Consider the following 21,379-nt stretch of genomic DNA (forward strand, 5'->3'; position numbering starts at 1 on the left):
TTTCTTTCATTCTTATTTTTATTTGTTGAAATAAAAACCCATTTGTCATTTCTTTGCTTGGACAGACATCACATATCAAAGCACTGTTTCACTTCAATAAGCTTAGACTAATTACTGACATTTAATTTAGGTACTACAGAGACAGTAAAGTACCAAAAAAAGGTACCACAGGGTAAAGAACTCCAGGTACCTGCATGTGTACCACACTGGTTCAAATGTGAACGGTACCCTCAAAAAGAAAAACTGTCAAACATATCAAGATATATATTTTGTTTTGCCATTTTCGGCCTTAATTCTCAACTGTGAACGCTATTTGACATACTGTGCACTACATTTACTGCCATCTTCTGTGTGCATTCTGAGAGAGCTAAATTTATCCACTGTATGATTTCAGAAATTCAAGTGAAACTGAGGGCAAAAACATGTAAAACACCCAACAATCCCAAGATGCAATGTGTTGCAATTGGCTGCTGCACAAATTAATGGCTTACGATGATGCAGGAAAATGACAACGCAGGTGTAGTGAATGCATGAACAAAAGGTTTAACCTGTCTGCTGGATATAATATCACCACCATCAGGAGGAGGAAGGGAAATCACCAAACTACTGAACACAGTGCTGGTTTGAGGGCGATTTTTCCTTTAAGCTGCTCCGTTTCTCTTGTCTGGATGAGGAGATAACACTATTGTTAACATGGTGAGGAGAAGATGAGAACCGTGTGATCAGAGCTAAGGTTAGGACTCTGCAGAAGGGGTCAGATGACATCACAGTACAATGTGAGCTGCTCTTTGTGTGTCTGCCGGTTTAAACAATGCTTCCACATTGTTTCTGCAGCTGAAAAGTGTCTCAGTCTCTTCTGTTAGTTGCAGGGAGCTCACGCTGCCCCACCTTTTAACGGTCTGCGTGTGTGCTCGCATGCGTGTTTTCAGTCTTCGGATGGAGATCCTGTCACCTCCAGTCTTTCATATTAATATATAATCTGTGTTCAGAAACCTGAACCGACCTGAATCCTGGCTGTGGGTCCAGATTAGCCTGTTTCGCTCTGTCTCTTGCCCTGCGGTCATCTGCTTCCTTCTTCTCCTCTTCCTCCTCATCTACACGTAGACCCTGGCAAGGGCGTCCGCTCCAGCAGAGGCAATGTAGGCCTTGGAGGGGTGAAAGGTCACATCATAGATGGCTTCCTCACTCTTCTTACGGTGAGCTGTGATCTCCTGTATACACGTTTTACTGTCCAGGTTCCACAGGCGCAGAGAGCAGTCGTGACCTGAGAAGCAGAACCAGAGGAAAGTCGTCACTGTCCAAACTCACATTTCACTAAATGAAACATGAGTTTTCAACACCTCCACATCAGCTGTGCTTCAATGAGACTTACTGCCAGAAATTAGGTAGATGCCATTAGGATCCACAGCCAGACTGGTCACTGCATCTAGATGAGCCACCATGGCATGGATCAGTTTACCTGCAGCAGGTACAACACACACATGTTAACACTTCCACAGTAATCCAGATTCTTTAGGGTTAAATGACCAAAGTCAACAAAGAGAAAGAAAAAGGTTCAAACTTTCTGCTTTTTTGGGTTTCTACACACAACTCCACAAACACACAACTCCAAAAACACACAACTCCAAAAACACACAACTCCACAAACACACAACTCCACAAACACACAACTCCACAAACACACAACTCCACAAACTCTCGACCCGTGTGGTATCAGATATCCAGCGGGGCGCAGCAGCAGAGCAACCCAGACTCACCTGACTTGTTATCAAAGAATTTGATATGTCGATCTTCATGAGCGCTGATGGTGACCGGCAGCGTGGGATGGCTCACCACTTTATTAATATGATTCAAACACGGCAGAGCTGAGTCAGGGAGAAAAGACAAGAGCAGCTGAAGCAGGTAAAAATGACACAACCGTTTTCTCCGTCTCACAGATGCATGTGGAGGAGGTTTGCACACCAAACAGCATCAAACATCTGTGTTTGAGGACTTACAGCTGTCTCCTTGTCCCTTCAGCACCATTACGACCTGGGAAGTCTCCAGGTCATACACCACAATGTCTCCATTATTGAAGGACACCACGATGTGGGCGGGGTCACAACCGTTGAAGTCCATCGATGTGGGGATCCCGTATTCTGCACACAGACACATGGAAACTCAACTACAGCTAAGTAAAAGACGTACTGCATCACTTCCTGTTACCTTACATCACTTCCTGCTACCTTACATCACTTCCTGCTACCATACCTTGTTCTGTGGAAGTTCTTGCTCCTCTTTGACAATTAAAAATCACTCAATTTCTTCTTAGAATTTACACATTTTTGCAGTTAACTCTATCATGTTCTTGTTCTATTCTAACAATCACACCCTTACAGATCTTTGGTCTTTATTTTTCACTTTTTAGCAGTGTGTCTGGTTCTCTAGCTTAGCATGGCTACCAGTTCTCTTCCTCCATCTCCTGCTTTCACCTGCTCCGTGTGTCAGATGTTAATATGATAATGGTTTCTCTTCAGCACTGTTGCCAGGCTGACAAAGAGTCCGAGCTCTGTTGAGCCATGTTTTCCTTTAACTCTCAGCAGTAATGATTTCATGAGATTCTTTATCAATAAAATTGTTTCTATCAGAGAGAAGATTAATGGAATCCTTCCCATTATTATCACTGATGTATCATCAAGTAGAGCAGCTTTAGAAGTATTTTTCGAACCTGAATTGTATTTAGACAGCTTCTGTCCAGTTGATCTCTCTGAGCTAACAACAGCAATAGTCTCTTCTAAACCATCAACTTGTATGTTAGACCCAATCCCAACCAGACTGTTCAAGGAGGTTTTCCCCTTAATTGACACTTCCATATTGGATTTGATCAATCGGTCTTTGTTGACAGGATATGTACCTCAGACTTTTAAGGTTGCTGTAATTAAACCTTTACTTAAAAAACCTACTCTTGATTCAGAAGTGTTGGCTAATTATCGACCTATATCCAATCTCCCTTTTTTGTCTAAAGTTCTTGAAAAAATAGTTGCGGCTCAACTTTGTGAGCATTTAAATAGAAATAATCTGTTTGAAGAGTTTCCCTGTTAAATTCAGAATAGAATTTAAGATTCTTCTCCTCACATATAAAGCTCTTAATGACTGAGCTCCATCATATCTTAAAGATCTCATTGTACAATATTTTCCTAACAGAGCACTTTGCTCCCAAACTGCAGGTTTACTTGTTGTTCCCAGAGTTTCTAAAAGTAGAATGGGAGGTAGAGCCTTCAGTTATCAGGCCCCTCTCTTGTGGAATAAGCTGCCAGTAAATGTCCGGGAAGCAGACACCCTTTCCACTTTTAAGATTAGGCTTAAAACTTTCCTTTTTGATAAAGCTTATAGTTAGGGATGGCTCAGGTAATCCTGAAACATCCCATAGTTAAGCTGCTATAGGCTTAGACTGCTGGGGGACCTCATCTGTCACACCTTTCCTCACTTTGCTCTCTTTTTCTCCCTGTTTAATTTCTCAAATGATTTTATGTACATGTGGCATTATTGTGGTTATTAACTTGTGTTTCCCTGTTCCAACAGGTATCCTTTGAATGGTGTTATGGTGTTTTTCCCCCCTCTTTTCCCTCTTTTCTGTCTTCTCAAACCCCAGCTGGTCGAGGCGGATGGCCACCCTTCCTGGTTCTGGTTCTGACAGAGGTTTCTTCCTGGTTCTGGTTCTGCCAGAGGTTTCTTCCTGAGTCTGGTTCTGCCAGAGGTTTCTTCCTGGTTCTGGTTCTGCCAGAGGTTTCTTCCTGGTTCTGGTTCTGCCAGAGGTTTCTTCCTGGTTCTGGTTCTGCCAGAGGTTTCTTCCTGTTAAAAGGGAGTCGTTCCTTTCCACAGTCCCTCAGGCTCAGGACGGGAGATTGGACTGAAGTTTCGGTGCAATCTGTTGGTTTCCTTAGCTAGGATATTGCCTCTGCTGTGGAGAAGTAAACTGCTTCCGAGAGGGTTCTAAATTTGAGCCTCCCTGAAACAAGCTGGTGAAAAATGGTTATCTGCCTACTCACCGTTGTTTGTGTTGAAAGTGCTGATGCAGGGATCTTTCTCCATGGGGTTCCATAGTTTCACTGTTCCGTCAGCTGAGCAGGACAGGAGGCGGTTCTTGATGCCACTGTAAGCTAATCCCCACACAGCGTCACTGTGGCCGACCCATGACCCTGCCAGGATGCTGGAATCTGACAACACGAGAGGAGAGAGGAGAGAGGAGAGAGGAGAGGGCTCATGTTAATCAAACATAAAAACACATGCACTGCAGCCCTGGAACTTTCAGGAAGAGCTGCACGTGTAAACATAAATGTTTGATAATGATCCAGACATCTGCATGATAGGTTCAGAGGATCAATGAGTAGATGAGTATATATGTCCTATATATGGCCTATATGTGAGGATACTGCAACCAAATCCTCTCGAGCATAACAGCAAGTGTGTGGACGTGTGTGTTGCTGGATCATAGCCTTTTCTGTTGACCACCTGTTGGCTTCCGCTCACTCGAAGTGAGATCAGCCTAACGCTCCTTTCTCAACATGCTGGAAACACGCTGACTTTGCATCATCTGTTCTCCACCTGAATGCTATTCCAGAGTACTGTGTGAACAGAGAAACTCCAGCTGTGAAGTGCATGTGCTAACCGTGCATGTGCTAACCGTGCATGTGCTAACCGTGCACGTGCTAACCGTGCACGTGCTAACCGTGCACGTGCTAACCGTGCATGTGCTAACCGTGCATGCACGTTAGGGCTAACCCTGATCCATGTGTGAAAAGGTGGCAAAAATTCTGAATTGGAAATACAGAAAGTGAGACTGTGAAAGCATTTTTATGTCAAAATGATATAAAATGTCTACAAAATGGAAACATCATCTAAAGGTTTGGACAGTTTTACAACACGATGACACAAAGTGGGAGAACCTTCACGTGATGTGCCACATCTTTTGGGTATGTGAGCATGTTAGCAGGCAAACATACTTTGGAATATGGTGATATACTAAAAGGTTAAAACATTTTATGAATATCTTTACATGACATTTGCTGATAATGCTGGCTCTCAATGCTACAGAAGGAAAAGTGAGTACCGTAGGTGTCGTACGGGTCAACATTGGAGCAGGGGATGTTCCACCACTGGATAGTTGAGTCAATGCCACCGCTGAAACACTGTTCACCACTGGAGGTCATAGCCAGCGACAACACTGGACCGCTGAAGACACAGGGCATACAAACAGAACTGCTTTCACTGGAGCACCGGGAGGCGTCACAAACCACTTTAAAACCTTTAACACAAAATACATGATGGAAAAACCCTTCTTCCTGGTCCTGGGAGCAGATAAAGGGTGTGGAAAAGCACCAGCAGGTGTAAAACTCCCCAAAAACACAACCTCCCACAAGTTCCCCTTTGTTTGAAAGGCCCTCACTTAGCCAGAGGTACAGAAACTGAGCCACAAAGAGAGATCAGTTCCAGAACTTCAGATGAAGGAAACGGAAGTATCTCAGAAACAATTATTTATGGTTTATTTATTATATGTTTAGCAGCAGCTAACGCTAACAGCTTAGCTAATGAAGATGACGTACAGCAACTTCTAAGTAGTTACTGCTGTTCCTTCCTGAAAGATGAACATTATTGTTCCCACATTACTTTGTTAGCTGAAGCTAACGCTAACAGCTTAGCTAATGAAGATGACGTACACCAACTTCTAAGGAGTTACTGCTGTTCCTTTCTGAAAGATGAACATTATTGTTCCCACATTACTTTGTTAGCTGAAGCTTTCTAGCTGAACGGTTCCGTTCTGTAACTCAGACAACCTGCAGCTGTGTTTAAGGTGTGTTTCCAACACAACACTGGTCCTCTCCTCACTCTCGCTGTGTTAACGTTACATTATCGGCATGTTTCTGATAAAGATGGAGGTCTCCAGGTACAACTGTTTAATGAGGTTAATAAATCCAAAATGTTTAAACGCAGTAATTAACGGTTCACATGCATTACTACGAGTTACGCTGTGCACATCTCCGGCTTGGTCCATTACTGTTGATGAGAAAGCATTGTTTGCTAGCATCTGCTGCTAACTTACAGCTAACTGCTAAACTATTTCCCTCTGGGATCAATATAGTAAACTATCTGTATCTATATGCAGAGCTGGAGTGTTTCTGGTGTGGATAGAGGAGAAGCTTCAATGTGTTTGTATTTACTGCATTAAATCACACAGCAGGTCCAGGTGTTGATGGCAGGTAACCTACGTAACACACAGACGTCCTCTCTGGGAGCTCCATGACTCCGTTTCATACTGATATAATTCCACAGTTTTGTCAGAGACAGTCACTTTCTGTTCAGAAGCTTGCTTCAGTGCGTTCTTCAACAAGATGCACTGTGCTCAAACTAACAGTCAGCGAGCTTAAAGTTTTGAATTATGATCTTTTTCTCTGTTTTCTGGAGATCTTACTATAATTAAAAATATATTTTTTAACCATTTTATTACCATTTTTCTGATATTTTATCAACATATTTTGAACACTTTTGGGCAAGGACATAAAAATGTTTGATTAAATAAATAAAAATATTAAAAAAGGCATAAAAACTATAAGCAATAATGACACTGATCAGTTGTATCAGTAAGAATCTAAAGAAAAGGTCAGGATTTTTCAAACGGGATCCTACTTTTTGTAGTTTTTTTTTTAATGTAAAATATTAAAAGTATTCTGATACAAAGAATGTCATGAGTACTAACCACTACCTGAACTTCAGAGAGCCCCTTTTCAAATCAAACACATCCGTCAGTCGCATATGCAAGCACTCTTGCACTGCTGCATATTCTTATTTTGACTGTTTGCCACTCGAGTGGGTCTGTTACTCCGTGGGTCCCGACTCAAATATTCCAGGATTTAAAGTAGAACAATGTGTGGTGAGAGCTGAGATACATACACGTGACCCCTGAATGTGTAGATGGGCTCCACGTCAAAAGAGGCACTTCTGAAAAACAGTAGAAACAGATGCAGATTATTACTCAGCACACGATCATTCATAAGCAGAGAACTCATCATCTGTGTCACTCCCGCTTCTCCTCAAAGCTAAGATCTAACCTGTGTACTGTGGTGCAGAAAATCCTAAAGGCAATTCTTTACTGAGAATAAATTAACTGATGCGTCAGTGTTAAAGCTTAGCTGAACAGCATCAAAGAGATGCCATGAAGGGGAGAAAAACTGTGGGACCCGTCAGGACTGAGAGTATTCTCCTCTACAGCAGAGGGAACCCAGGACTTCACCATCTCTGGTCAGATTAGAAACAGTGTTGCTGAACATGGTGAAATCATCTGTCATAACTGGCACAATCCATTACAATCCATGGACTGAAAACAACACGTCTTTCTCCACCTCATATCCCTGCACTCTACGGTTCCCACCTGTTGCCTTTTAACCAGTTCCATGAAGTCATTGCATTGAATGGTTTCCAGGTAAAAGCTGAGCGTTATTAAAATGATTTAAAGTAAAAAACACTTTGCAGGCTGTTCTGAAACTGGCTCTCATGTGGAAATCTACATTTACCAACACCTGCAAGTAGGGCCCACATCAGCGCTTCCCAGAAGTAAAACAGAGACAAAAAGCTCAACAGCAAGTGTAAGGAGATGTTAGTCAGGTGGAACTACTGCAAAATACGAGTGTCTGAGCTAAGAGACGCAGCAAATATCCTTCTGACCGGTGGAAAGACGAGAATTCCTCTCATGAGATGTGAGATTTTTGGTTGCAATTAGAGTTTGTGAGACACAAGTGGGAATCAGTTCAACGCTGATGACTCATAAAGCTGCTGCAGTGACATCATAAAAGCAGATGGAGCCAGCTTCCAGGAAGTCCATTTGAAATATTTTATTAATTCTCAATTAGTTTAAAAGTTAAATATTGATTTTTATTTGACAAAGAAGAACTGCCGGATGAGTACATGCACTCAAACTACTGACTGCTTTTGTACTTACACTTAAGAAACTGCACTTTGATCAAGATTTGTCAAAATCTGACGTAATTTCTAAAGTACAGTAAGAGGCTGCATGTCAGCAGCTGTCAGTGTGGAAGAAGCTCTGTGAAAGTGAACGAAGGCACGAGGTGAGCTGCTGCCAGCAGGCTGCAAGGCTGAGTAAGAGCACCGTGCTGCTGTGTGACTACAACCCTACTGCTCCAGTGTGTGTGTGTGTGTGTGTGTGTGTGTGTGTGTGGCTCAGCTGTAGAGCTGCTGTGTGACTACAACCCTACTGCTCCAGTGTGTGTGTGTGTGTGTGTGTGTGTGTGTGTGTGTGTGTGTGTGGGGCTCAGCTGTAGAGCTGCTGTGTGACTACAACCCTACTGCTCCAGTGTGTGTGTGTGTGTGTGTGTGTGTGTGTGTGTGTGTGTGTGTGTGGGGGGCTCAGCTGTAGAGCTGCTGTGTGACTACAACCCTACTGCTCCAGTGTGTGTGTGTGTGTGTGTGTGTGTGTGTGTGTGTGTGTGGCTCAGCTGTAGAGCTGCTGTTGGTATACTTTTTGGCAGCAACGGTCTTGGTGAGGTTCCACAGTTTGAGGGTGTGGTCTTCAGACACGGTGACCAGGCAGGGCTCGACAGGGTGGAACGCCAGGGCTCGTACTCCATCAAAGTGGCTCCGCAGCGTGTACTTGGGGTTCCACGTCTTCCTGAATGAAGACTCCTTATTGGATGACAGCTGAGGGGATGACATGAGGACAGTGTAATTAAATTCATTAACATCAGGAAATGAATGACAGCTGGAGTCAGTTTTCTCACATTGTAGCCAAAGTCCGTTTCATCGTTGGTGACAGTGAGGTCAGCAAGGTCACCCAGACCCAGCACACTTTCCAATACGTCGTCTGAACCCCCCAATAAGAAGGACTTCCCCCCACCGGTGGGGAACGGTAGAGGTTCCGCTGCAGAGAGAGAAACTTAAATAAATGCCTTTTGCCATTTAAATCCAACAGAGAAATATTAAGCTCAGAACTTCCTCTCCTTTAGTTTTAATAATGACATGTTTCCAAAAGAAAAGAAAGTTTAAACTGAGCCTTTTTGTCACACCTTTGTTTGTTACTTTCCCTTTGAGGGCACGTGTACACGATGTTCTCCTGAGCCAGTAAGCTTCTTCCTGTCCCTCACAGTGTTGAGAAGCTGATCTCCTCTGACAGTTAGCCATCAAACTATTGATTTAGCCACTTTGATCCATCATAAATGAATAAATAAAAGACTGCAGCTGCACTGCAGCGCATCGTAACACAGCATCTGTCACACGTCCTGCTGCACCACCCTCAACAAATGGCTCTGATCATTACGTAAAGGGCACGCCTCACTCTTTCATGACAGAAACACACACCCACCAACTGCAACAAGTGCTGAACAGAACCAGCTGTGAACACGTTTCCCTCAGAGCCAGCCAACAGCGGGGAGGGATTTAACCGGCTCGCTTCAGTGAGTGTACCCACATTTTAAAAAACATGTCACTTTTGGTGTAAAACAAGTATTCGATAGATGGAATGATGGTCAAAGGACAAAGGCCCAGATGTTCGAGAGCGCCTCTGAACCGGCCGAACACACACCTGTTTTCTGTCAGTATAATCATGTTAAACAGATTTTTCTGTTTCATCTTTTACTCTACTACCACATGAGCAGTGCTGAAAGGGATAGGTGTGTGTTAGCAAGTCTGATCCTGAAAGTTCAGCAGCACAAAATGTTACATAGAAGGTCCCAGACAGGTTCAGTTGCTGTGGACTTATTCGTCTATCAATTCACAAATAACAAATCAATAAACGAGCAAATCGGTCTTGATAATCAGCCCAATCTGAATGTGGTGATATGCATGTGTGTTGCTCGGCAACCGATATGCTACACTGTTTGAAGAAAGACTGTCAGTGAAAGTAAGATGTCCAACATTTCTACAGTTAGGAAGCAGGAGTCTGAAGCACAAGACCAGCTGTCCAGAAATTCAGATCTTTTAAATCCATGAGGGTCTGACATGCCATCTTTGTCAGATTCTTAGTTTTGGAGCAGTAAATGGAAGGCAGGAGGACTGAGCATCTCACCCCACTCTGTTCCGTCTCCCGAACTACGAGCTTCACCGGCCCCTTCTCCATCCTCCGCTGTCACCAAGAAGTCAAATTCTTTCAGGGCCTCCTCTGTGTCAGCATCATCCTCTGATGCTAAGCCCTCGTTTCCAACCTAAAAGAGGAGAGGAGACAGAAATAATGCTGCAGCCAGAGTTCTGATGAGATCTAACAGCAGAGGTCATGTTTCTACAGTTTTAGCTTCTCCTCATTGGCTCCCTGTTAAATTCAGGTGAGCCTGAAACATCCCATAGTTCTGCTGCTATAGGCCCAGCCTGCTGGGGGAGCTCCCATGATGCACCTCTCCTCCCTCTGACATCATTGCTGTCATTAACTTGTGTTTCTCTCTCTCAGCAGGTGTCTCTGGCCTGGTGTTACGCTGCTTGTTGTCCCCTCTTTCCTGTCCTCTCAGCCCCAGCTGGTCCAGGCAGATGGACCCTTCTAATGTGCAACTGAATTCATTTGATTTGAATCCAGTTGGACTGTAATTGGCTTGAACTGGATTGCTTTGAGATGACGTTGTGATTTGGTGCTATAGGAATAAAACTGAACTGAAGTGAAGAGAAGAGAAAAACAAAAAGAAAAACTGTGGAAGGGAGGAGAGAAGAAGGCGAGGGGGACAAAACGTGTGGATGCAGCGGTGTAGAAAGGGCTGTCAGCTGCTGACATACCCTGGTCTTGTGTTTTTTGGCTCGGTGGTGTTTGTCGGTGCCGACATCATTCATCAGGTCTCCCTCCTCGTCCTCATCCTCATCGCTGTCCTCTGCGTTCTCCAGAAAGTTGAAGGTCTCTAGATCGTCACTTGGAATCCTGCACACACACACACAATAACAAAGTGTTTCTGTACGTAAGTGGAGTAGAAACACGGTGTGTTTAAATGCTGCAACAGTCGCCCTGTGACAGCTACAGTCGGGTCAGCTCCACGCTCCTGAGGGTGAAACTCTGATGTGAGCTGGGCCAAGGCCACGGGTTGAGTGCTAACCTTTTGCTGTCTTTGCAACGCTCTGTCCCATTGATCAAGTGCTGCAGGTTTTTGTTCTCCACAGCTCCGTTCTGCTCAGAACCTGACAGCCCAAGCAGAGAGCGAACCCTTTGAGTCCGTACGTCCAGAATAGTGTCTGTATAACCGACTTCCTGCAGGTACCTGAACACAACACAAACAGCGTGGCATCAGAGGAAACTGGAGCAACTGTGGCAGTTCTAACACGCACTGCTTTTCAATAAGAAATAATCATAAAACAACAAAGCAGTTGGGAGAAACCAACAAAAATGGAATTCAACTTTTATATATTCGACTGCGGTGAGGTTATTAAGATTAAGACGTGGAAATTTGGGCTTTACGGTACAAACTCGTAAAGCGCATGAGTCAGATCTTAGATTCTTACTGTCTGAGTAGCTGCCGTCCTTGTTTCCATGTGAGCTGACTGTTGGTCGGAACGGCAGAGACCTCCGACTCTTTGGTGTCTAAAGGACAAAGACAGAAATGCTGACTAATGAAGCACCACCTCAGAAACAGCTCAAAAGACCCATACATGAAGGCTAACTACTGGCTTTTTGCTGTTCTCTTCAAAACTATGAAGAAAGAATGATGAAAGAAGGAAAAAATGTAGATAAAATGAAATATAAACTCATTGAAAGTATGCACCTCCATGCACGAGGTCTTTGCCACCTTCCAAAACGATGTGTGAACCACAGACATTAAGATGTGGCCTAAAGTCCTGATATTTCCCAGTTCACCTGTTGTATGCCGTCAGAGTTCATGGAGGAACGCCCCAAAGACTGTGGGCCCTGATGAAATGATGCAGGCCACTGTGCAGCGGTGTTACATCTGAGCAAAGCTGTGGCTCATGACACAGTTTCCCCCCCACTGACCTTAATTTATCACTTTTCTTTTTAGATAATTCATCTGTGGTCATAAATCCAGCTGTTTCCTCTAGAATTAGCTTTCACTATCATGAAAAAATACATTAAACATGCCTGTTTTTTTTTTTTTTAAATAAAGACATTCAAATATTTATTGATATAGACCGTTTTGACACATTAAAACAGCCAGTTTTCCATAAACAATGGAAGAGAAGGGAGTCTGAATGTGAAGACCAGCAGGAAGTGTGACTGAGGAGCAGAGACGGGACATTAAAGGGATGCCTCTGCTCTACTCGATGAATCTGTGGTACAAAAGGTCAGAGAAGATCTGCCTACCTGATTCAAAGCTTGGCATCTTCATTTCTCCTTGGTTCAACTCTGTTCCATATTTTAACTTGTGATATTTTGCTCTGAGGAGGACAGAACAGAGCAGAAACATTTAAACTTTCATTTCCAGGTGTGTGCCTCGGCACAGCAGCAACTGTGGCTTAAAAAGACTACATGACACAGATTTAGTCACATTACTCTGCTGAACATCAGACACCAAACTCACCACAACACACACATTATGTAAATCAGAGACCAAACTCACCACAACACACACATTATGTAAATCAGAGACCAAACTCACCACAACACACACATTATGTAAATCAGAGACCAAACTCACCACAACACACACATTATGTAAATCAGAGACCAAACTCACCACAACACACACATTATGTAAATCAGAGACATACAGCTGACTTCATGTGGAAGATAGACGGAGAATAAAACACTTCTCACCACCTTAAAGGTGATTTGAGCCACGATCTGTGAACAGTAATGCCTAAAACATGCTAAATGCTGCATTTTGATGAGCTACTGCTGTGTGTCTGACAGAGGAAGAAGGCTCCGCTACAGGATCCATCGTCTTGTGCAAATTTCACTTTTCAATGAGTCAACATCCCTTTTATGACTGCTGTCAGCGTGTCACCAGTAAGAAAATCTCAGAAACGCCATCAGCACAAAAGGCTGTTTGTCACACAAATAATCATTCTGGCTTTGACACACAGCAGTAATAAAGGTGTTATTAACCACACTCATTCTAATTGAGATTTTTAGGCCTAAACTTGGGTCTTTTTATGGATGTAGCTCAGGAAAGAGATGAAATGTACACGCGCTGCGTTAACCATCTCAGCGCTGAATTCCATTTGGTTTGTCGGCACACAACTTTCCCTTCTGAGTCTTTGTTTCTGACACACAGCTACATACTGAGTTCATTCAGTATTTGATCAGGATTCCTGCTCGAGCAAACTTAATCCTCTTCAAAGAACACCTGCGGTGTTGCTCCTCCCTCTTTGCAGATCATTTAGGCTGCTGCGATGACATTTGCTGTAATTTGGTGCTACATATAAATAAAATTTAACTGAACTGGATTATTGTGTTCAACAAATGTTTATTAGCTTAACTGAAACTTTAAGGGAACACACACACAAGTTTGTACAAGTTACCAGTGTGATTTAAAGTTCTGACATCTCAGGAAAGAGTGAGGGAAGTCTCTTACCTTTCCTGCTTTAAAGCGTATTCTAACATTTTAATTCTTCTAACGAGGTCGTTCTTCAGGTTCTCCTGGCCCTTCCTCTCCCCCTGCAGAAACGCTATTCTGGCCTGGAGAGACACAAAAAGGAAAGAGGATTCAAGCCACAGAGTCACACCAGGGTAACAGCGAGGAAAGTTTCTGATGAGCTTCTGGAATTGGAATTAAATCACAGGACAAAAAGAGCCTGACTCTTAACTGAAGAAGTTTCCCAGAAACAAGCAGTCAGAGTCAGCCTGTGGACACCAGAGCCGAGCGGCATCATTCAAAGTCTCCACCTCTGGACTCAGCTTCATCTGAGAGCACAGAGGAGGCGCAGTGTGTGGGATTTTAACAGGTAACGTTCAGAGAAATCCGGCAGTAATCTCAGTGTTACTGCAGTTTAATACTGCAGAAAGCAGACATGCTGATGTTTCTGAAGGAAACTGCAGAGTGAAAAGTATCCTCAGTGTGGAGGATGGTGTTAGACACCAACCTGGCACCTGTTTGCAACGGTTTTGCTCTGGAAATTATTTGATATTAATTTTTTCTGTAAGAAAACTGCTTGGACTGGAAAAATACTGAGCTGACAAATAAAACTGAAGATTAGTGCTGTTATGTGTGATGTCATTTCCTTTCTGTTAGAATTGATATTATAAAATTGGTATAGAATAAAAAGTATCGCTCAGGAACCGGTATCGAAGTGAAGGTACCGGTATGGAACATTTTGATCGATACCCAGCCCTAGTTATACGTGACGAATGACTGCAATAGTGAGAAGACCAAGAAACCAATTCAACACACATCTGTCACCTTCTTTTCTCCAAATAAAACAACACTTTGATCACTGCGTACTACAGAAACTGAGGAGAGCACCTGATAATCATGACTGATGGGAGAAAAACGCCGCCTTCAGCTAACCCTGACCCCAGCTAGCAGCTGGAAGCAGTCTTTGCAGCGTGTTGAAGCCTGACAACCTGAGGAGGAGACGCGTGACTTTTCAGTCTGCAGAAGCAGGTGAGACATGACAGCACAGAAAACCAGATCTCAGACTGGACATAACAACAAATCAGTGAAACTACAGCAGAGCCCGGTCAAAGAGAGGCCAACATACACCTGCTCCATCAGGTTAAAACACAAAAAAAAAAACAGTCCTTCCAACCAACAGCAGCACAACACTTCAACTTTTCTTTAATCTTTTTTTCCAGGGAATTTTGCATCAGCTCCTTTTTGTCCTCAGTGTTTGTAAAACACTTTAATTACTTTGGAATAAAGTTTGACAGAATTTGTGAATTTGAATTTGCAAATTCTCAGATATGTTACAACTTACTTACAGGTACTTTTTTAGTGCTACCTTAAGCCAAGGTAACAAGAGAGCCAAGTCAATCCTAAAAGGCAACGTGGAGACCGCTCCAGCTGGACCGCTGATTGGCTGCCACCTGCGATTGTGCACAGCAAAATGTCTCTGCCTGTCTGAAAGTCCAGCGCACAATTTACAACAGAGATGGAAATCTCCTTTGTGTGCTTGGATGATATAAATATTGATGATATACGTTTACCAAATGCAAGTATGAATTTAAACATTCTGGGTTTTTCTGGGTTGATGGGAGTCTCTAGCACTCAAAAGCTTTTTAAACCCTTCTAAACTCACAAACTCATTCAGTCTACAAACCACTCCATATACCAGTCTGGGTTAACCAGTCTACTCCTCCTTATATTCCTCATCTGTAGATCACTTTGGATGGAAGCATGAGCGAAGGCGATGTGATGTGATGAATGCACACAAAGCAAAGCAGTGTGGCGCTGCAGATGAACAGCTGATCATGCCTGTTGAGGAGAAACCGTCTGAGACGGAAAACAAACCATGGCAGAAGTCTGATGAAGTGATGGAAAAACACCATTAGAATCAGTTTCTTTTGTTTGGATAACCTGCTCTGTTGAAGGAAAGAAAGAGAAAAGGACCGTCTGGTCTTCTTCATTAAAGGAAAGAAAGCCTTTCCCATGTTTTTCAGTCAGTGTTTGTGAGATCACACTCACCACCTTTAGTGTACAGCAGAAACTCAAATGATGATGTAAAGACTAGTTTGCAGGAAAACAAGACAAATGCTGACAAATAGCTGACGCTATCACGCTTTACACTAAGACCTACTGCATCACTTCCTGTTACCTTGTTTGTGTGGAACTTACTGCTCCTCATGGACTATTAAAAGAATTAAAATCATGCAATACTTCTTAATAAGTTACATGTTTTTGCACAATTACTCCATCATGTTCTTGTTCTATTCTAACACTCACTCTAGTCTTTATTTTTCAGTTTTTAGCGGTGTGTAGCGGGTTCTCTAGCTTAGCATGGCTACCAGTTCTCTTCCTCCATCTCCTGCTTTCACCTGCTCCGTGTGTCAGATGTTTAGTTACTCCTCTGCCTCCTTTAGTCAGTGCGGTTACATGAGGGCCACCGGATCAGATCAATGGCTAAATTACAATAAGATTGAGTTATTCAGCTCTGGTTCCCAGAGTTTCTAAAAGCAGAATGGGAGGCAGAGCCTTCAGTTATCAGGCCCCTAAAAGCAGAATGGGAGGCAGAGCCTTCAGTTATCAGGCCCCTAAAAGCAGAATGGGAGGCAGAGCCTTCAGTTATCAGGCCCCTCTCTGTGGAACCAGCTGCCAGTTTGGCTTCAGGAAGCAGATACCCTCTCTTACCTTATCTTTAGGCTTAAAACTTTCCTTTTTGATAAAGCTTATAGTTAGGGATGGCTCAGGTGAGCCTGAAACATCCCATAGTTAAGCTGCTACAGCGGTACATATTTTAACAATAGTTACAACAACAACAACAAAAAAAAAAAAAGATGAGAACAGAGTTTGATGGTCTTGTTTTTTTACCCCAACAAAGAGAAATAGCTGGTGCAGATGCTCCCATTAGGTCTCCCATTCTTCTGCAGCTGCATTAGTGCGACACCTAGTGGCTTTTAGGTGATACATCGGCCCTTTAAGACTGAAGTCATATGACTTCTCAGTGTGCCTGATTAACTTGAATCAAGAGCTCCTTCGGGAGATGAGTGAGGTCAGAACACCTGGGTGATGATGACAGTGAAAGAGCATGAAGGGGTGTGTATGTATGTATATATATACATGAGTAGTGAGGTCATCCACCCAAATTTACAGAGCGAGCAGATCAGACCCGACTGTAAAAGGGGGTGAGTCATCAGGGGCATTCCCCTGAACAACTGAATCATTTACACACAAACACACACATTTGTCCTTCCAGCTAAATGAGGACCCTTGCTGACCGGTTTCTGAGCCTCCTTCTTCTACGATTCTCACTACCAGTCCAATCTCAAACGGCCCTTTTAAGGTGAAGGAGCAGCCCATACAGCCCCACAGTCCTGACATGTCTTTTCTATAGAAACACAGCAAGATACACAACAAAAAGTCACGAGACAAGCACTAAGAGACAGAACACGCACGGCCAGTACCAGATTTACACTGTAAATCATTACAGCTGTTTTCTAACCAACTAATAAACAGTAAAACAACAACAACATCATCTCTTTATTTTGTGACTGAGATTAAGTTTAAGCTTAGCTGCTGTGTGTGTATTGCAGCTATTTTGAGCCTTTCTACTTTTAGCATTCAGCTGGGATTGAGCCGTCAGCGCAGGGCCCAGTAGGCCAGGCTGGCTAATTACAGCCTCCTGTTCCACAGCCCTGCCCCCTTTACAAGTCCACCAGTCAATGGCACTTCCACAACTACTGCCAGAAATGCCAGGTGAACGGGACACATTTGACTGGACCTGCAACACATGGTGTCCAGTCCGACTTCTTAAGCAGCGCTTAAACCCAAACAGAAAAAATAAGCGGACCGGTCCTCTGTCGCGGCAGACCGGTCCTCCGTCGCTGCGGACCGGTCCTCCGTCGCTGCGGACCGGTCCTCTGTCACGGAGGACCGGTCAGCCGTGACGGAGGTCCCCTGTCACTGCAATGAGCGATACTCTGCAGCTCGTTCATTTTAAGGAAAGCAGGTCCCCTCAAAATGTTCATCGATCACCAACAAATGTAGTCATGATGTAAAAAAAAAAAAAAAACATGTAGAAAAGCTCCTAAAAGATGGAGAAAGATCCACCTCAATTAAGTTCACTAAGATGGAGAATCTACAGATCGGGAGTCAACTTTCCCTTCAGCTCAGTTCCAGACTACACAAATCAGATGGACTGACATTATTAAAACATTTAATTAATATTTTCATCATTACGCTCTTAATCTCAACTAGAATTTGAACTAAACAAAACCATATCAACAAAATTACACAGTAAACAGCCGTTATAACAGTGTAATACTGTAGAATTAAAAGCGGAACAATTAAAACAACATGAAGTGCCGTCTTTAAGACGTGAGGATTTGGGCATTTATAAAACCTGCCTGTACACGTCAGGAATGACAGTTGAGCAAATGAGGCGTTGCCCCCCCTCCTTTCATTTTAATACTATCAGAATCACCGTGTGAAGTTGCTGTAACTGGTACCAACTACAATGACATGGTTCTATCCGGCACTTTTGTGAAGAACGTTGATAAAGAAGTGTTCTTTCGTTAGGAAGCAGGTTGGTAAAACCCGGTGAAAGCCTACAGTTATGCTGCTAGCTGCATTAGAACAGCTGGACTGACCTTAAAACTGATGCAGCCACTGAGTAATCAGTAATCTTGTTGTAAACCTCATGAGTGCTGACACTTTCTCTGACTGCATGAAGGGTCCCAGTACCTGTCCCAGACCCCCAGACACTTAAACTCAATCATCTTTCAACAGATAAGTCCCCAAAGAAGTTGGTAACTGAAGTCCATTCCAACCTAAACAAGCTATAAACAGTAATTATTCCTTAAATATTCAGCAGTGACGACAGCGGTGTGGGTTAGACTGCCACGTTCCCAGCCTGTGGTAATTAACCAGTTACTACCTGCCTCGCAGGTGAGAAGCACTCTGACCCCACCATGCCATGCCCTCACTGTTTCTACATGTGACACCGGCGGGCAAAGAAGGGTACATCTGGGGCACATCTGTCCAGCCAAATCTGTACGAACTGCCTTTGTCGTTTCATTTTGTTCGTTTAATTTCATTTTTCTTTGTTAGAAGAAGAGTTTAAAAACAGACTTTGCCAGTTGCTGATGGTGAGTGTTTAAGCCTGTAAATCCCACAGAGTCTTCCTGATTCTCAATGATTTCTTGATTGTTCTGGGTGAGACTTTCCATGTCCCCGAACACGGAGTGTAGATGCGGGCAAACGTTAATGTGGAGCCCGCCGCAGGGTGTCGGGGCTACGGTTACAGACCTCACTGGAACAACAAGTACACAGTTTAACTTGAGCTAAAAACTGTCAAAAGGAAGAAAAAAAGACCTCTGCATCAGTAATCCACTGTGGAACAACTGGTGCAACTTAAGTATATGTGACAGCTCACCAGTCTAAAGTGAGGGTTCAGATTGTTGCATCCCCACAGAACATGTTTCTGATGGGAATAACGATTATTCAGTGAACTTACAGCTGTTGGATCAAATGTGCAACGCTCTCGGATGCTGCTGCATTAGCCCTACATTGCTTCAGGGATTTTGTGACTTTAGGAGAAAAACTGGGAAATGCTGAAGTTCAGCAAAGCCCTTTACAACAACTTTCTCACTTACTCATTCAGACAAACACTCTTCTTATATATTTGCACTGTATATGCAGTGATTATTCCTAAAAATAACCCACCAATCACATGCGAGTGTGTATTTAGGATTATCAGCTTCGACTTTTCTCCAGCATAGATTATATTTCAAAGAAACCTTGCAGCCTGACAGAATATGCAAGTATGAGGAACTGATCATCTTCCAATAAAAATATATGGATCTGTTGCTGAAAATGTTCAGAAATGGGTCATGGATCAGTTCCATGAAGTAAAGGTCGAATTCTGAGGAAGTCATGTGACCGTATCAGGACAAAGTCTTATGTCATCCATACCTCTTCAACAGTAACCAGACCCCTTTTATTTCTAATGATTTTACCCGGCGTAGTCACCTGCTGTGATGTGTGTGTGAGCCTGTGGTGCGACACGAGAAAAGGTGCCGGTATTCGGCCAGTTTTTAAATCGTATCCATATAATTCTATACGAAGGATACGGTTATTCTTTACCAACAGACCTCGAATCACACCAACAGGCCCATTTCTCCTCTTCCTGACTATCACACGACTTCAGGTGCTCCCTCTCTCCCTGCGTTGGAGAGGGTGGTCTTACTGAAGCAGTATCCCACCATATCGCGTGGACGTGCTCCCTATCGCGACCGTGGAGCAGGACGGCTTCATACAGCTGCTCAAAACCCTTGACCCAACATATCAGTTACAGTGTTGAAATGACTTTGCCAGAGAAGTACTGCCAGAGCGTAGACGGACGTGAGAGAGAGCCCACCGCTTGGCTGCCGAAGGTGTCTCACTTTGCACTGACGCCTGACATGTGGTGCAGCAACAGGACCTGGAAGCCTTTCTGTTAGTCCGTTACAGGGAAAAATATTGAGATATATATCACCATTTAGCCCAAAAATATGGAGATATGATTTGGGTTCAATGCCGCCCTATTGTGCAGTTTTAAAGCAGTATTATTGGTTATTGTTCTGAAGCCAACCACAGTGAACTAATACTGAGCTTTTCTTGCCTTAAAGTTGCTGGATTATGGCTGGTTTTCCTCCATCAGTGGAGATGTTCGTGCTCCCATTAGTGGACAGTGCAGCTCTTTTCTTTTAAATCACCACTACTACACACAAGAATAAACTCATTTGACACTGGGTTGTCAACTGTAAGTTTTTTTTTTTTTATCATATCCCTTCTTAAACTACTCTGAAAACAGAGAGTGTCTGTGAGAGTCAGTTTCAGGCCTATCCTTTAAACCTAACATTAGCCACACAGCTAACTGTGCTAACGTGACAGACGAGAACAACTCAAAGTACTTCTATTCTCCTTTTTCACTCTGATTAACATCTAATCAGCAACTTTAAACTTTTAACGTCACAACGGAAGGACAAACAGACAAGCCTGCCACAGAGGCAACAACAACGCGGATCCACCAGAATTAGCTGACAACACATCTTTGGCAGCGATGTGTAGCCAGCAGCTAACTCCGTGTTGATGCTGTTAACTCAGCGGGCAGATCCCAAAGCTTCAGGCTGGTTAAACGTCCCCCAGTCCTTCTCTAAAATGCCATTTAGACACTAAATGCTCACTTCTACAACCCACCGCCCCCTCCTGTTATTGGCAGTGTGGGTTTGGTGTAGCCGTGTCAGTGCTAAGCTAAGCGACTAACCTGGAGCTCAGCCCTCTCAACTTCCCAGTGTGCCCTCTCCATTTCGAACCGGGCCCACTCGTGCTGGATGTAGTGCAGGATTCCGGGAATGGTGTACTGCTGTTGCGGCCGGGGCAAGTCGTCTGTCTGCTGCGGCACCATGACTGCTCCGACAGAAGGATTAGGGCTACTGATGCTCCCCTGCTGCTGTTGCTGCGGTTGTCGTGGAGCGGCCGCTCCTCCTCCTCCTCCTCCTCCTCCGCCAGGGTGCTCGTCCATGTTTTTTTTCTTTTCGTATGATTGTTTCTAATGTTTGTTTAAAAAAAAATCGATTTATGTTTTAAAAAAGAAAACTCGAAGGATCGCTGTACCTCCGCTTGGTGCCTATCGCGCAGGCACCGCCGCGGTGCGAGAAGCTGGCTGCCCCGAACTGCTTCAGCGACTGCGGCTATGTGAACGCTCTGTTTACGTGTGGGTCTAACCGGCCGCCATCATCGCTCTCTGGATGTGATAGTCACGATGGGAGAATCCAACCGCGCTGCATGATGGGGCATCCATCTTCCTTCGCAATCCGTATTAAAGTGAGTCG

The 21,379-nt window shown here is 43.7% G+C and overlaps 1 protein-coding gene across 1 annotated transcript; it reads right to left on the bottom strand.

The window, feature by feature from the left end:
- On the bottom strand, positions 1-21,379 carry strn3 (striatin, calmodulin binding protein 3). Its single transcript, XM_072364834.1, has 16 exons — positions 20,812-21,379; positions 13,485-13,588; positions 12,272-12,345; positions 11,458-11,536; positions 11,055-11,216; positions 10,744-10,882; positions 10,052-10,187; positions 8,769-8,908; positions 8,510-8,688; positions 6,928-6,975; positions 5,090-5,211; positions 4,029-4,196; positions 1,998-2,138; positions 1,758-1,865; positions 1,373-1,459; positions 1-1,264 (listed from the first exon to the last, which is right to left on the bottom strand). The coding sequence occupies exons 1-16, from the start codon at positions 21,067-21,069 to the stop codon at positions 1,095-1,097; spliced, it is 2,115 nt and encodes a 704-aa protein (XP_072220935.1). The 5' UTR covers positions 21,070-21,379; the 3' UTR covers positions 1-1,094.

Source organism: Leuresthes tenuis, unplaced genomic scaffold (assembly GCF_036924035.1).
Source record: "Leuresthes tenuis unplaced genomic scaffold, fLeuTen1.0.hap1 SCAF_15, whole genome shotgun sequence".
Taxonomy (NCBI): Eukaryota; Metazoa; Chordata; class Actinopteri; order Atheriniformes; family Atherinopsidae; genus Leuresthes; species Leuresthes tenuis.

Bases quoted from the DNA above. Each gene is read 5' to 3' on its own strand.
- strn3 (XM_072364834.1), bottom strand. From the start codon at position 21,069: ATGGACGAGCACCCTGGCGGAGGAGGAGGAGGAGGAGGAGGAGCGGCC. The intron at 6,976-8,509 runs GTATACCAACAG...ACTGTTTTTCAG, and splicing joins AAGACCGTTGCTGCCAAAAA to AAGTGCCTCTTTTGACGTGG. The intron at 1,866-1,997 runs GTAAGTCCTCAA...TCCCTGACTCAG, and splicing joins GAAGGGACAAGGAGACAGCT to CTCTGCCGTGTTTGAATCAT.